This window comes from Solanum dulcamara, chromosome 6 (assembly GCF_947179165.1).
Source record: "Solanum dulcamara chromosome 6, daSolDulc1.2, whole genome shotgun sequence".
Lineage (NCBI taxonomy): Eukaryota > Viridiplantae > Streptophyta > Magnoliopsida > Solanales > Solanaceae > Solanum > Solanum dulcamara.
This window is the reverse complement of record NC_077242.1, coordinates 57,545,009-57,562,732: the sequence shown is the minus strand read 5'-3', so window position 1 is coordinate 57,562,732 and position 17,724 is coordinate 57,545,009. Positions and strand designations below refer to the sequence as shown.

Below are 17,724 nucleotides of genomic sequence, written 5' to 3'. Positions count from 1 at the left end.
TATGTTAATTATTTTTTTTTTGAATTTAGAACTTATGTTATATTTTTAGTTTCATTTCTTTTAGTAGTATTTGCTTGATATTTCATATTACAAGCCACTTATTTTTTTATTAGATTTGATAAATTATCTTTTTTGTCAACTATTTTAATAACTTTACTATGATATTATATTTATAATATTTGATATTTTTGTCAAACATGCATTTCATGATTTTCGTATAAATCTTGTATTTTTAGTTTTTATGATTAATTTAATTAAAATATATTAATTTGAAAAATATAAATTTGATTTTTTATAATGTTAGTTAAGAACATATGTTTACTAATTAATATATTTTCAGAAGACAATATATATCTTAGATATTTAATTTAATATTATTTATAAATACAGTTATTTGTCTAATATAAAAATTTAATTTTTAGATAATTAACTTTTGTTTTTAAAATATAATATAATCTTGTAATTACACTTGTGCAACCAAACAACACACTTGTAATTACACTGTGACAAACAAATAGGTCAGAGTAATTACTAGATTGTGTAATTAAATTACAAGCTTGGTAATTACTACGCTGATAATTACACTAATTTCAATTACCAGATGACTTTCCAAATAGACCCTAAATGTGAGAACAAGTCTCAGAAATTACCATTTTTTAAATTATCAAAATACTTCAAAGCTTATTTTTAAGTTTCCTAAAAGGTTGGCCAACTATAGTGAGATTGACACAAAATTAATAGTAATTTTTAAAGTGATAATAATGACATGAAAAATAAGGAGTTGTTTAAAGTAATAATAATGGCATAAATACTAAGGAGAGGGGGCATATTGGGTAAGCTAAAGATAACACGAAAATCCCCCAAACCAAAGATTTTTTTGTTTTTCCACACAAACCATCCAACGCCAGCCGATATCATCCAAAGGCGGTGAATACACGCCTTGCACATTTTTTCGTCTCTGTGGATCGCTCTGTTTTTCTTAATATTTTTTTGTTAAAAACTCATACAATTTCGCCGACCACTCATTTTTATTGCTTCAAAAACCCTAAAAACTCAATCGAACCATAATAACCAAAATTGGTGTTTATCCAGAAAGGAAGCATTTTGTTTCGAATTTAAGTTCAAATCACGAGGATGGGGTGAAGAAGAAGATATACAGGGGGTGAATTTCGTGATGGAGTGGGACAGCAACTCGGATTTGAGTGGAGAAGAAGATGACGTGTTTGAGGAAGAAGTTGAGGACGAATTAGAGGATGGCGAAAAGCTAGGGTTTATGTTGAGTGGTGGTGGTGCGGCCTTGCCTTTCCCTATTGACTCGCTATTGCAACCGGCGCCTTGTGGTTTTGTTGTTACCGATGCTTTAGAGCCTGACCATCCAATTATATATGTCAATTCTGTCTTTGAGATGGTCACTGGTTACCGTGCTGAAGAAGTCCTTGGCCGAAACTGGTAAATTTTTATCTCTAGTTTCATAGTTTGTTGTATATTTTTGTCTTTTTTTTCTTTGATTTTCAGATTCTTCTTGTTAAAATCTCCATTTTAATCAGACATATGGGGAATTATACCTACCAAAAAAATACAAACACCTGATTACCATTGGATGTACATATTGTAACGTGCATCAGTGATTTTTGTGTATGTTACCCATTCTTGTTAATTTACGTAATTCATACTATAGATTTAGTATCTTAAGACTCAGTTTATTTGCAATTTTTTAGCTCAATCAATCATGTTTTGCTTAACTAAAGGCATGACACAGACATCAAGTTCTGGAGCTGATAATTTAGGTTGGGTTTGTTTGGATAAGGATAAGATACTGGGTTAGAGTGTAGGGCGGGATGATAAATCAGTTGAGGTGGAATGAAGTAGTATGTAGTTAATTTATTAATTTTATTGGGATAAGTGTTAAGATAATGCTAATTTTTACTGCTTGATCTTAAAGTAGAAAAAGGTGACGAGAATGCAATGCGGATTATTGTGCTTCATTGTTTCTTTAGTAGATTAGTAATGGTCTATTTATATGCCTAAAGGAGATAACTACAGGTTCCGTAGACATTTAGCAGCTATTACATCATGCATTGGCTTGACTTTTAGTTATTTGGTGGAACTCTTTGACTTCTCTTTGGAAATATTTCATCCTGCCCTGTGTAAAGTAACTTGCTAGTCTTCCATTTGAGCTTGCGCGCAACTGATTTTCCAAATCTTTAACTGTTCCTTCTTTATCATTGTTATTATTGTTATTATTATTATGTGGTTAATACTTTTGTTATGAAGAATCAGCCAAGAAGGCAGGGTTTTTGGATGCAAGGGTGAAACTAACTTTGTTCCTTTTGTCCTTTTTTTGTTTTGTTGGAATTCGGGAAGTTAAATTTAGTTGAAAGGTGTAGTAGATGTCTTATTGTGTAGCAACAACTTCTTACATGATAAAGGATGGTTATATTTTCTTGGCTTAGAAAACTGACGGATGTATTGCAGACCTGGTATTGTCACATGTGGGAATTCAAGGGAAAATATAACAGAAAAGTAAATGAAGCAATACTGATCAATGGCAAAGGGAAAATGGAAAATACCTTACCTTTTTGGGAATGTTTCAATGCCTGATTCCTATTCTTCTGCTTGCATATCGTGAATGCTTGTTATGGTCTTAGAAAAAGGTCCTTAGAATTCTTATTGTCCTGTATTAGGATCATATCCTTAGACATTCATTCCAGGTGCTGTTCAGCTCTAAAAAGCCCCGTTCTTCTTTTATTGTCACTAATTCAAACAGTTAAATGGGAAAAATTTAGAGAACTTTTGAGTATTATGATAGGTATAGGCGATTCACCACTCCCTGGTTTTGAATCTATGACTATGTGATGTTTCATTGTGTCCCCTATTTGCTGAAGAATTGTGTTCAATGATGCAATATGAGTGGTGAAAAAAATTAGTTTTGTGGTAGTATTAAGTTCAACTTCAGTAAATTAAGAATGCAACCAAGTTCTTGCCCATACTTTCGTAGGTAGATATACTCTTAAGTCTTCTGCTATAATCTTGTTAAGTCAATTTGATTGGAAAAATCGTATTTCTGCAGCATTGGTAGAACTTAGGCTAGAAGTTTACAATGTAAGCACAAGCTAATTTGAAATTTCTACCGATAGTAGATCCTTTTGAACATCTGACATAAAGCTAGTAGCCTAAGTCCCCATCCCTTAATACACTCCACTAACGTTTCTTTACATCAAGTACATGTAATAAATGGAACTTATAATATAAGTATTACACACAAACACTGAGAAACAATCTCCTATTCCTTGTAAAACCCCTCATATTTCGTTTATTTTATACTTGCCAAAACATGCTCTTGCTCATCGCCTAGGATCCTCCTACAGATTACTGTTTCTTCTACTGTTTTCATTGCAAACCAAGCAATATTGAGTAGCAAGGATGCAACTTATGTAGAAAGATATGGTCAGTGTCCTCTCTACTCTCCTTACATATTCTACCACCAACTCACTATAGCTCTCCTCTTTCCTTACATATTCTACCACCAACTCACTATAGCTCTCCTCTTTCCTTACATATTCTTCCATCAATTTGCATTCCTCACAAAACACCACACAAAGAAATCGATCTTTGTCGTTGCTTTCTTGTACCACACTTTCTTCTTAACCTTCCTTGTACTTCAATGCCAAATTCCTTATTCCTCTCCCACTACACATTGTATTGTCCCCATCATTCCCTCAATTTCTTAGTATAATGTATATCACTTCCTCAATCTTGTATGACCCTTCTAAAGGTGGAGAAGTTCTTTTTGATTTGAGATTTAGGAGACACTAGCAAACTGGGACATTGCATAATATCAAGGTTGGTAGAATTGCTTCATAAACAATGTACTACACATGGTTGTCATGATGTACTGAGATGAGGGGTGGGAAGTAGTGGTGTATTTTCTGTGTAGTCCTCTCATGAGAAGCTTCTAATAAAGGAGTCAGTTTTCCCATACCTCTCGACATGTATCCCTAGAGTATCGAGAAATGTGTATCTTTCACCTCGCTAGCCACGAGGGGGTGATACTTGAGATGGAGAGAAAGATCACATACGTCGTGTTTCATGTGCAAAAGTTTGGGTGATATGTGGATCATCTTCTTTTACATTGCAAGGTAGCTTCACATTTGTGTTGGGAAATCATGAGATAGTTTGGTCTTCTGTGGGTAATTCCATGCACCGTAAAGGAAGCTATGTTCAATTGGACACTCAGTAGTTAGGGGAGAATTGGGTGTGGGATGTGGCTCATCTAGCACTTTACAATTTAGAGGGAGAGAAATAGGATAACTTTTAAAGGAGTAGAAAATTATTTTGTACACTTAAGGAGTAGCCTTTTATCCTTATTGTAGAAAATGATTTGTGAAGTGTGAAGGAGGCTATGCTTTTTGTATACCTTTAAGATTCCTATTTATATAGAAGATTGGTTGACTTTTATAGAAAATCATATCTTTTTCTAAGGTTTTTTACTTTCTGGTATATTTGTTGTGTATGTGTTTTTTTGTGTCCATTAATAAGTTTTTTGTTCATAAAAAGATTACATATAGTAGGCTCTTTAATCATTTGCCACCTCAAAACTTAAAAAAGACATAATTAATGGCTTAATTTAGGCCTACATACATTTTCAAAATTTCTAATGTTGAGCTTATGTTTAAAGTACCCTTTGACCTAAATCCCAATGAATTTTAGTTCTTGTAATGGTAACTGCGCACTTGAAGACATGCTTACTTAACTAAGCCATAGCTCCAAACATGGTGTTTGTATCTTGTTGCAATAGGCAAAAGTATGATACCACGTAAAACGCAAAAAGGGAGCTACATATTTGTAGCCTAAGTATTTGGCTTCAAGTTATGATTGCAGAAAATGGTTTAACTTGTAATATTATTGATTTTCAACCATTGAAAATAAGTTTATATACGAATGCTAGAAGGAAATGTCATTTCAATTCAAAGGATGACTTAATGGTAAATAGAGTGGAAGAAGAACTGTGAATTTTTAGGTTCAAATCCTAGCAAAGACAATAAAAGCTAGATGATGTCTTCCAATCTGCCTAAATCTTGGTGGGTAGAGTTACTCAGGAATTCCTGTACTGGTGAGAGGAAGCAGGTATCTGGTTGAATAACTTAGGTGTACGCAGGTTGGATCCACTCTACCATCCTAAGAAAAGGTCACTTCGATGGAGTAAATTCCTCAGAAGTAGGTTCATCCTAAAAAAAATTAACTAAGCAAATCGTCTGCCACCAAGCCTCCATCCCCCCGAGTTTGTATTGATCATGGACTTAATTCTTTTTGGTGGTTATTGTTTGTTAAGGTGGAGATGGCAAAGTGGGGATCACATGATGTGTTTCTGTACATTCTAAGTGATGCCTTAGGCCTAATATTTCTTCAATATTGCAGTTAAACGTTTTGACTCGTCTAGATCTAGTTGATGGCTAAGAACCCAAATGGAAATAATGAGGGTGACACATAAATTTCGATCCTGTCTTTCACATGGAAACGTTTTTGTATGTTGTTTTTGGTGTTAACTCTTAGCAAAAAGTATAGCAGATGATGTTCAATTAATTTAGCATGAATCATCACACAGATAAGTCAACTTGAATCGTATTTCTGGAAGAGGGACGTGGGTGTTCTTGTATATTTTGGTATTGCGATCATCGTGCGGAAAACTATTAATTCTCAACAGGATATTTGATTGGATTGTGGGTATTAGTATTGGAGTGTAAGCGAATTGTACAAAATTCAATTGCATGGATATGCACAAGCACCTCGGCAAAGTTATATTTAGTTTGGAGATGCTTATGTAGTTTTTTGCTTCTTCTTTAACTTATCCAAAAAATTAGTTTTATGTTGTTGCTTCTGCATTTGGTACTCATCCTCAAGAAGTGGAGAGGAGGAAATGATAGCTTTGGATAGCAGTTGGTGATTTGTTTCTCCTTAGTTGTGCTCACATTGAGAAATGAATATGGGATCAAAATGAAATGGTTGAAAGGGAGAAGTGGAGAAGTACTCCTAGGGTGTTTTGTGATAGAAGGATGCGTACTAAAGTGAAAGGTAGTTTTATAATTCAATTATAAGACCGTCAATTTTAAATGAGAGTCAATGTTGAGCTGCTGAAATTCGACACATTGCAAGATGAGTGTTGTAGATATACGCTGAATGGACACCATACAAGATCAGACAAGATTACCTGATCAAAGAAAAAAAGATCCGACGAGATTAAAATTCCATGTCCATCTGAAGGTGCAAGTAGCACAATGCACATTGGGATAAAGTGCGAGAAAGGTCACTTGAGAGGGTTTGGTCATCTCTTAGAATCCATGCAAACTTAGTAGGAAATAGGACATAATTAAAGAAGATCTATATGGCCAATAACAATTAGTTGGGAATATGTTAGTATGTTTACATTGGGTCCTATTCTTTCAAATAGTCTTTTAGCTTTCAGAGATTTTTATGCTAGTAGAAAATATAGAATATTTCTAGCATTCTTTAATTTATTTTTATCCTACATAATGTTGGCCTCAAATGAATTTATATGGAGAATCATGGCCAGTATGGATTCATATAGCTAACCCAACTTGTTTGGGATTGAGGCATAATTAATATTGTTTTTGTTGTTATTGGTGTAAGAAACTATGGGATCAAGGGTTTTTATTTACCAAAGGCTATCCATCCTACACGTGCATCTCAAGAATTTCAAAAAGAGGCTCGGGGCCCATTATCAGGCTGCAAGTAAGCACCTAAGATGAAATAGAACGGACTTGCCATGAAAAGAAACATGTAGTTACAGCTATCGAACTTGAGAAATTATACGTGTCTGTTTTGGGATTGTGTCGTCTAAAGTATCGCCCATTTTTTTAAAATATAGGGTTAACTGTCTGCAACTTTAATATGCTTTGACTTATTGATCTGCTATGTGATTATCTTATCATTGTAGCTTAATAAGCACGTGAATAACTAAATAAAATTTGGTCTCACTTTTTGGTTTGGGAAGTACCTAAAATAGCAAACAGTTCTATGTAATCTGTATTGATGAGCATTCCAAAGCTTTTTAAGAGTATATTGTATCCTTATGTGCAGTTTAAATTGTCTTTCTTCTGATCTGTCTCCACTTTTGAAGGTATTCTTAGCCCCCCTTTCCCCTCTCTCTTGCTCCTTTTTTTTAAATTTAGGGTTGCATCTCTGCAGTTGTGCTTTTAGGATGTAATCTGGGAGTTAGAAAAATAGAAGGGAGTTCTGAGAATGTTAATTTTCCCTTTTCAAGTTGTATGGGTAAAATGTGAAGACTAGTTGGGCTGAAAGGGCTCTGGGGATAGGCAGCGGATGGTGAACAGAGGACTAGAAAGATGAGAATTTGAGTTGATAAGTGATCATGGGGTCTGGAGAGAAACATTAGGTTTGTTAGTCACTGTAGGTTAAAATGGTTTTCCAGCTTGGATAAATTATGATTAAATCAAGAATACCTGGACCGACAACCATGATTTTTTGACCAGGTAAATGGAGATTCATTAATAAATGCATCCAGTAGATACTGGAATTTACAAGCTGCAGCAAAAAAGAGTTAGCTCCTGAACAGTGAGACCTTCTAAATGCTTCCTAAGTAGCTAATAAGATAAAAATAGCTGAACAGAATTATTTACAGTATGATGACTACTCCAGCAAAAAAATGTTTGATAGTCATCTATATTTCACTAATGTTTAGCGTTAGATTCCCTAATATTTTTCGGGAACCTAATTTGGGTGAAGTTTAAATTGAAGTTTTAACATGTATTTGGCCATAGTTTTTGGAAAGCATAATTCACTTTTTTTTTGAAAAAAACAACATGAAACATGATTTATACTCATAAATTGACACAAAATTATCATTTTTAATGAACTAGATAATACATTTTCCTAAAATTATAACGCTTTATTTAATAAAAACTACTAGAAACACAATTACTGGCTACTACAATTTGTCACGAAGATCCATCTGTGCGGAAAAAATAAATAATATTAACGGTAGAAACTAGCTATTTTTTAATATAATCTTCCCACATTTACAAACAATCTCTTCACAGTGAGCATGCATCGCCAGATCAGGAGTTCTTTTAATGAGGGGAAAGGGTAGATTGAATTAGTTGGAGTCATAAGTAGATGGACTTTTTTCATAAAATATAAAAGTTTGGGGTAAGGCTCTTATGCTTGTAAAATGGCTATGTGTTGCGGTATTGTTAGGTTTCATTTCATCGATATTTTTATCCTGTACTTCGATTAATTGATGCAATAGCCTTTATTAGAGTTTTGAGAATTTGTCAACTGTTTCTATGCCGTTTTTGAAGATTTCATTTCTGATATCATTGATTATAAATTATATGCTTATTAGTTCTTCCAGACGAGCATTAAACAGTGTGAAGTTTTGGATATTTTTGTGTGCAAGGATTTGTCGGTTTGACAATTTGTGAGCTGATTATGTGTTTATTACTTCTTCCAGATGAGCATCAAATAGTGTGAATATTTTGAGTTTTTAACTTCAAGGATAATAGAATGCTAGGTATTTTTTAGTTTGAGAATTTGTGAGCTACTTCGATGTCGTTTGAAGATTTCACTTCTGTAAATCCTTCAGATATTTTTGATTATTTGTTTAACTGGAGTTGGTACCTCCAGTTTTCATATCTATTCTTTGCTCATACAGTTGTAGTTACATTTTGCTGACTTTAGACCTTTGAACAATTTATTAGTTCATACGCGTTTTTGTGGCTTTGGATAGTGATGGTAGACTAGGGTCATGTTCTCGCTCAGGGACGGGGGTAAGGAGGGGTAAGTGGGTTAAAGGAGCGTCTAGACTGAGAGTAGGTTCTTGGAACATTGGGACGTTAACGGGAAAATCCATAGAGCTAGTTAAGATTCTAAAGAAGAGGAAGATTAATATAGCTTGTGTCCAATAGACCAAATGGGTAGGTTCTAAAGCTAAGGAGGTAGACGGGTATAAGCTTTGGTTCTCTAGTAGATCAAAGTATAGGAATGGGGTAGACATTTTAGTAGACAGTGATTTAAGAGATCAGGTGGAGGTTAGGAGAGTCACTGATAGGATGATGTCGATTAAGGTGGTCGTTGAAGGGATTATGTTGAACATTATTAGTTCTTATGCGTCACAAGCGGGCTTAGGTGAGGAGGATAAGAGGCGCTTTTGGGAGGATTTAGACGAGTTAGTGGGAGGTATATCGCCTACTGAGAAGCTTTTCGTGGGAGGGGATTTCAATGGGCACATCGGGTCTATTTCAGGAGGGTATGATGATGTGCATGAAGGCTTTGGCTTCGGGGACAGAAATGGAGGAGGAGTTTCACTTTTGAATTTTGCAAGAGCTTTTGGGTTGGTGATAGCCAATTTGAGTTTCCCAAAGAAGGAGGACCAGTTGGTAACCTTCTGTAGTTTGATGGCTAAGACTCAGGTGGATTTTTTACTCCTTAGGAAGGATGATAAAGGTCTGTGCAAAGACTGTAAGGTCATTCCGATCGACAACCTTATGAACCGACATAAGCTCTTGGTGATGGATTTAGGGATCAAGATGACGAGGAAGAAGAGGGTCGGGGATAACCGACCTAGGATCAGATGGGGGAGTTTGACCACGGCTATGCCCTGGAGATGGGAGAGAAATTGAAGGATATGGGGGGCCTGAGATAGTAGTGGGGATGCGAACAAGATGTGGGATAGGACGGCTAGTTGTATTAGGGTTGTCGCAAGGGAAGTGTTAGGAGTCTCGATAGGTAGCTGTGGTTGGTATCGAGGGGATTGGTGGTGGAATGGAGAAATGTAAGGAAAGGTGAAAGCAAAAAAGATGGCGTATGTGAAGCTGATAAAAAGCAAGGATGAGGTGGAGAAGTGGACGAATAGGGAACTTTATAAGATAGCAAGGAAGGAGGCGAAGTCGGTGGTTTCGATGGCAAAAACGACAGCTTTTGAACGCATTTATGCTGAACTAGAAGAGAAAGGCGGGGATATGAAATTGTTCAGGCTAGCCAGGGCGCGGGAGAGAAGGGCACGCGATGTGGATCAAGTGAAGTGCATTAAGGACGAGCATGGAAAAGTATTGGTAGAGGAGACCCTCATTAAACAGAGATGGCAGCATACTTCCATAAACTCTTGAATGAAGAGGAGAGATGGTTTGGGTATGTGAAGAGGAGAGACACAGATGCCCCAGTGCGGAGATGTGAGAGGATGGCTATGGATGGTTTCAGAAGAGATAGGGGTAGGCTGAAGAAATATTGGGGAGAGATGATTAGAAAGGACATGGCGCAGTTACAGCTTACCGAGGACATGACCTTAGATAGAAGGGTGTGGAGGACCCATATTTGGGCAGAAGACTAGTACATAGACTTGTAATTCTTCCGTATTAGTAGGCGCATTAGCGCACTATAATTTCTTGTGCTCTGACTTCTGTTATTATCTATTACTTTATGTACTTTGATTACTCTATTTTATCTATTTTGCTTTTGTTATTTGTTTTCCCATATCGCTTTGAACTTCTTAGCCTTATCTGACCTCTTTTTATGCTTCTATTGAGCCGAGGGTCTCTCGGAAACAGCCGTCCTACTTTGGTAGGAGTAACGTTTACGTACACTTTACCTTCCCCAGATCCCACGTTGTGGGATTTCACTGGGTTGTTGTTGTTGTATAAAAGTTTGGGGTAAGTTTTAAATTTCTGAAAGTACTCAACAACTATTTTTTGGCCCAAAAAACAGTTTTTTAAAAGATTTTGGGATTTTGGGTTTCTTGCCAAAAAATACTTCCCAAAACTAGACAAATTTTGCCAATTTTCCCCCCAAAAAGTGCTTGCAATATCTATTGCCAAATGGGTATATGAAGGTGTGTAGGAGATGTAACTGGAGCTACACCGACATCCTGGATTTAGAAGCCAGTAATTATGTAATAACATGAAATGAAAGGTAAGATCTTGTTCCTGGTTAAGATTTTACCCCATAAGGCAGTAGATCAGTTTATTTCTTCCCTTGATTTTTGCAATTCTGATCTTTGCTAAACATGCTTGGGATTTATTAATACATAAGAACCTCTAGCATTGATATATCTCAATAAAAGTAAAAAGATTGAACTATATTTGTGTTTAATTTTTATTTAGGTCCTTTTAGTTAGAAATAATGTGGAGATAATCTTTTTTAGATTGTTTATAATGTGGAGAGATAACCTTATCTTATAATTTGTGATAAGGTTTTGTCTATTAATCAGAGGTAATCATATTATTAGTTAGAGAGGGTTTTAGGTAATCTCATTTTTTTTTTGGGTTATACAGTTCTAGTAGTTTGACTTCTAACTAGTTTAGAACTTTACACTCCATAATATAGGACCACTATGTTGTCTATTTGGAAGACTTTGATACACATGACCTTATTTTTATATGGGAAGCCCCTACCCTCAAACCCCCTAACCAGGTGGCAAATGTTGATTTTGTCCACTTTGTTCGTTTGATAACTCAGACGCCCAACCTTATGGTTGGAGGTGAAGAGTCCTTTCCACTAGGCTATATGTCCTTTGTCTTGAATAAAACACGACTTTTGAATAGTACCTTACAACCTCATCTTTTTTTCCTTCTCTCTTATTTCTTTTTTGTTCTCTCTTGTTTATTTTTGTTCTCTCCATTCTTCTCGCGTTCCTCCCTTCTCCACTGCATAAGTTTGGTATCAAAGCTCAAATCCAGTTCACTGTTCTGTACTCAACACCCCCCATTACCGATAAAACTCGTATGTCTACTACCAGAAATGATCCATTTTTCAGTTCCCAACTGACAGCTTGTCATTATTCAAGTAGAAAGAAGCTATAGTAAGGGCGCTTGATAAAAACCAAAAAAAATTAGCAAGGAAGTTTGATTCCTCATTCTTTTGATCTCTCTTGGAAGTTGGAGCACGTAACTACGTTGCACGAGACATCACTATAAATGAAATTCAATTTACTATAAGTTGGTGGTTCAGAACAACTTCTTCAACGGGAGGATCATTGCTTGATGCTACGTGGACCAAGGAGGATCAGTTCGATTCCATTTTCAAATCTGTTATAGCTGGACTAGTAGTCTTAGAGCTTATTTTTATTGCTTTTGGCTTATAAGCCAAAATTCATAAGTTAGATCCTAACTTATGGCTTTTGGCTTATTTTATCATTTTAGCTTAAAATCAAGTGCTTATAAGCACTTCTATAATTTTACACCAAATACTAAAAAAAATGCTGAAAAGTTATTTTGGCTTTAAAATAAGCCAATTCAAACAGGCTCTTAGTTGTCTAGGCTAGTTTGCTCCAACTAAGAGATAATTGTCTATCTGAATCGACAAATACAATGTTCTTTTATAGGGTAAATAGGTCTATTAATGTGGAAAACCTCATATATAAGCCTTAGCCCAAAAGGTATCCTTACACAATAAAAACAATGCAATGTCATTATGTTTAATATTTTTTTAATCCTCTTTTGGTTTAAAAAAACATAGATAATCTTATCCATTTGGTTAATAATAAGGTTTTATTTATTAGTTTGAGATAACTATGTCTTCTAGTTAGAGAAATTGGTTTATCTGATATTTTCTTTGGCATATCGTTCTCCTAGTTTTTAAGACTTTTAACTTGTTTGGAATTTACTATCCTATAAATAAAGCCATTATGTACTTTGGTTAGAAAACTTGAATACCATTTGACATTATGATGAATAATACCTTTTAAATTTAGATCTGTATAATTCTCTTTTCATGCACTATTTAGGGTAAATAAATTAGTTTATTAATGTGGAAAACCTCTTATTTGAGCCGTAGCCCAAAAAGTAGAGAGCCTTACACAATTAAAACAAATGCAATATCATTAGTTTTAATATATTTTTAATATTCTTTTGGTTTTAAAAAGCAGGGGTAATCTTATCCATTTAGTTAATTATAAGGTTTTATTCATTAGTTTGAGATAATTATGTCTTAATTGTTTTATCTGATATTTTCTTTTTTGTTAGACATAGTTCTCCTATTTTTACAGACTTTTAACTTGTTTGGAATTTACTATCCTATAAATAATGCCTTTACTATCCTATAAATAAAACCATTATGTACTTTGGTTAGAGAACATGAATAACACTTACATGATGATGAATAATACCTTTTAAATTTGTCTCTCTAATTCTCTTCTCATGCCTTGTATTATCATTCTAGCGTTGTTCTCTACACCTCAACTTATTCTCTGCAGTTTTTTTTTTCCTTTACTTTGGTCCGCCTAAATGCTTATCATTTGCATGCTTTCATGTCTCATACTAGGTGAAATGATTGTGATGTGGTTGTCTGACTTTGCATGCAAGAATAAATTGTAGATGTGTTTTGTTTTGTGGTAACATAGTGGTAATAGCTAGAAAGCTTAGAAGTTGCAGCACTTTAGTTCCAATAATTTCTATAGCTTGAATTTTGTTTGTGTAAGCTTGAGGGAAGCTAAATCATGGGAAAAGGGGTGGACTGAGAAGTTAATGCAGTTGATAGTCTTGTGGTTAAATAAATTTCTCTGTCGTAGGAGGTCAATTGTAGCTTGCACAGTTTTGGGAGACCACTGGAGATGGACATTGCAAAAAACTAGTGATTAGAGAAAGAGGGTTTATTGGGGCGGGAGAAGAGGGGGGAAGGGGCGGGAGATTAAGAGAGGTAGGTATTTGGAGAATACCCAAAGCTTGTTGAGAGCAGTAGTCGGATGGGCAATTTTGATATAACTGGTTTGTAGATGTCTTTGCCCTGAGTTTGGTTCAGATGGCATGGGGGATCTGTTAATGTTGAGCTGGAGATAAGTTGGGCTAGGCTAGCTAACTATTCAGTATTCACTAGTAGCCATAGTTGAATCTGCATTTGTACCAGAAGTAATCTTTCAGAATGGATTTGATCAATGGTTCAAAGAATAGTTTTTACATCCTCAGATTCCTAAATTTCTTATGATTTCTCTTGGGTTCTGGAGTGAACTGAATTAGGTCAAAATTTCTCCTGTTGGATTGGTTATAAAAGAAAATAAATGGTACTCAACAGTTGAGTAGATAAACAACGACACGCGTTTTTTGCTTTTTATGTTACTAGTCTTTTTAAAAAAAAAATAATAATTCAATTACCCAGATTAAACTCTGGGTTGTGTTATATTCAGCGAAAAAGGGGCAGAGGGGGGCTGAGCCTAATGTCAATACAACACTGTCAAGCCAAAAAAGGTGCTGATATATTATCTCCAAAAAAAAAACATAGCGCACAAAAATTACAACTTGCTGTCTCAACAACTATGTACAGACTAACTAGATAATGAAGAAGTTTGCCTTTTCAGCTTTTGTTCTAATGCTAGCCATTTGCCTCTTGTCGAGTTGAACCAACCCCTTAGCTTGTCTTGGTAGCTGGATGAAGGAGTGGAACATGTTACTAGTCTTTAGGTTTCAGCCTTGTTATATTATGGCATGTTTCTAATCTGCCCATCTTCTTGGTTGGTGTTTGTCTCTTTCTTTTTCCTTTTTAGGGATGTGGGCCAGGGTCGTTTTCAGGAAGAAAGGAATGAGGACATATTGATACTAATCCTAGAAATTAGGATCCAGTACGTTATTGTTGGTCTATGAAACTATATGTGGATGAGTGTTGGGGCGGGGTCACTGCTGATCTAGAGAAATTTGATGAAGCTCATTGTCAGAAACTACCAGTGCTATATATTTAAAATGTCTTCTATTCCCAGGTTGTCACAGATCATCATTGTAAAAACCAATTATCTGTTGTATCTTGCTTCATATATTTTCTCAGGAACCTGAATCAGGTAAAGCTTTAATCATCCCTATGGTTATCGTTCCCCAAACTGAGTTTCTGCTATGAAGAAAAATTGGAAGTGGGCTTTCTTGTGTATTTGGATGAGATATGTGTTTTCTCCATCTTTAAAAAAAAAGTACAAGTACTGCAAAAATACAGCTAACTGCAATCCTCCAGACACCACCGCCAGTCCACCACATAAAGTAAAAGAAATGAAAGGGAATTGTCATAAAGAGAACAGGGGAAGGAACATATTTTAGTATCCCAATGAAAGAAGAGAAAACTGTTAGGAAGAGGTGTGCTTTGGAAATCAGAAGGATTATGTGATTTGGAATCACTTGCATAGTGCTACCAGTGTACTTTAGAAGCAGCTGTTAATGTCATGATTCAGACTTCTGTGTGGAATGTCGATGGCATATACAGTGATTCTTCTTAAAATAAAATTTTCGAGTAATTATTTTTACTGTTGTTAGTATTTTGCGTTCTCTTCATAGTTGTGGAAAGACACTTTATTTTGCGCCTTCTTTATCCTTTATTACCACTTCAAACACTCATTCTTACACTTCTGGTTTTTTCGGTTTTTTTGGCAGTCGCTTCTTGCAATGTAGAGGTCCATATGCCAAACGAAGACATCCTCTTGTGGACTCAACTGTAGTAGCAGAAATTAGAAGATGCATTGACCAAGGGATTGAATTTCAGGGCGAACTGTTAAATTTTAGAAAAGATGGATCTCCCTTGATGAATAGACTGCGGATGACTCCAATATATGGGGATGATGAAGCGATAACTCATATTATTGGTATTCAGTACTTTAAGGAAGTAAATATTGATTTGGGTCCACTTCCAGGATCCTTGGTGAAGGAGCATACAAGACTATTGGATAGGTACCGTTCTAGTCTTTCTTCTTGTGGACCAGCCTCAGAAGGAAACCGCACTATCAATCGTGGGGTTTGTGGTATACTGCAGTTGAGTGATGAGGTCCTAGCGCTCAAAATTCTCTCACGGTTGACCCCTAGAGATATTGCATCTGTTGGCTCTGTTTCTACACGGCTTTATGAGCTGACAAAAAATGAAGATCTTTGGCGTATGGTCTGTCAAAATGCATGGGGTAGTGAAACAACTCGTGTGTTAGAAGCAGTTCCAGGAGCTAAGAGACTGGGTTGGGGTAGATTGGCTAGAGAATTAACTACTCTAGAAGCAGCTGCTTGGAGGAAGTTAATTGTTGGAGGTGCTGTTGAACCTTCACGTTGCAACTTCAGTGCATGTGCAGTAGGGAACCGTGTTGTGCTCTTTGGTGGAGAGGGGGTAAACATGCAACCTATGAATGATACTTTTGTATTAGACTTGAATTCCAGCAATCCAGAGTGGAAATATGTCAAAGTCAGTTCTCCTCCTCCTGGACGTTGGGGGCACACACTCTCTTGTGTGAATGGATCTCATCTTGTTGTGTTTGGCGGATGTGGAAGGCAGGGTCTCTTGAATGATGTCTTTGTGTTGGATTTGGATGCCAAACAACCAACATGGCGTGAAATCTCTAGCTTGGCGCCTCCGCTTCCAAGATCTTGGCATAGCTCCTGTACTTTGGATGGAACCAAGTTGATAGTCTCTGGTGGTTGTGCAGATTCTGGTGTACTTCTCAGTGATACTTTCCTGCTTGATCTGTCTATGGAGAAACCTGTGTGGCGTGAGATACCGGTGACATGGACTCCACCTTCTCGTTTGGGCCACACACTGTCTGTTTATGGAGGCAGGAAAATTCTTATGTTTGGGGGTCTTGCCAAGAGCGGTCCTCTGCGTTTTCGATCAAGTGATGTGTTTACAATGGATCTCAGTGAGGAAGAACCCTGCTGGAGATGTGTTACAGGAAGTGGAATGCCTGGTGCGGGAAATCCCGGAGGCGTTGCTCCTCCCCCAAGGCTTGATCATGTGGCAGTAAGTCTCCCTGGTGGCAGAGTTCTGGTCTTTGGTGGGTCCGTTGCTGGTCTCCACTCAGCATCACAGCTTTACATTTTGGATCCAACAGAAGAGAAGCCTACATGGAGGATATTGAATGTGCCTGGTCGGCCTCCAAGATTTGCTTGGGGACATAGTACATGTATTGTTGGTGGAACTAGAGCAATAGTCCTCGGAGGTCAAACTGGGGAAGAATGGATGCTCGGTGAGCTGCATGAACTCTCTTTAGCAAGCTCTGTTATATGAATAAAAAGAAAGGTAATAATCAAGAGAAGGTGTTGTACTGAATTCACAATGAAAATTTTGCCTCAAGAATAAAGGGAGTCCCGAGCAAACCTATTGCAGTGTGGTTTTTGCATTGCACCAAATGCACAGTTGATTAGGAAAGTACCCTTGAGTTGGTGGCTATATTGTTTATTCTTGTGTGTCTCATAAGCCATGCTGAGCATATGGTCCGAATTGAGCTTAATTTTGCATGGAATGATTTCTCTTGATGCACTTGAATTATTCTCCCGTTGAAAGCTTAGGTGTAGCTTGATAGATCAGTAGGTTATTCTGTATTCTTGGGTTAGTTTGTATTGTGTATGGATGTGTGTGTTGTTCAAGTCCTGTAATTGGAACCCTTGTGGGCGAACATGTAAAAATAGAAAAAGTAAAGGGAAAAAAAGGTAAAGATTTGCAGTACCAGATGCATGGGAGTTTGTATTAGATTTACAAATTACCCCCCTGCTATGTTTAATAACATTTTATGCCATGACGTGTTTGTTATCAGTTTGAGCATCTCAGACTCAAAACAGCTTAGGCAGCATGTAGGATTTTTTGGTTCTTTCCCTCATATATAGGTGAGATCTGTAAGTGTATTCTTATGATGCAGTGTGGCAGCACTATCAGAGTTTGCAATTTGTTCTCGGAGTTTTTCTATTCGTATAATTTATTTTTTTCTGTTGACAATGGAACTTACAGCTGATATATCCTTTGGACGTG

The 17,724-nt window shown here is 36.3% G+C and overlaps 1 protein-coding gene across 1 annotated transcript; it reads left to right on the top strand.

The window, feature by feature from the left end:
- Positions 1-837: 837 nt before the first annotated feature.
- On the top strand, positions 838-17,511 carry LOC129891187 (adagio protein 1-like). The gene is made up of 2 exons (XM_055966462.1): positions 838-1,449; positions 15,378-17,511. The coding sequence occupies exons 1-2, from the start codon at positions 1,175-1,177 to the stop codon at positions 16,984-16,986; spliced, it is 1,884 nt and encodes a 627-aa protein (XP_055822437.1). The 5' UTR covers positions 838-1,174; the 3' UTR covers positions 16,987-17,511.
- The last annotated feature ends 213 nt before the right edge of the window (positions 17,512-17,724 follow it).

Coding starts and splice junctions, on each gene's coding strand:
- LOC129891187 (XM_055966462.1), top strand. CDS start 1,175: ATGGAGTGGGACAGCAACTCGGATTTGAGTGGAGAAGAAGATGACGTG. Junction 1,450..15,377: donor GAAGTCCTTGGCCGAAACTG/GTAAATTTTTAT, acceptor TTTTTTTGGCAG/TCGCTTCTTGCAATGTAGAG.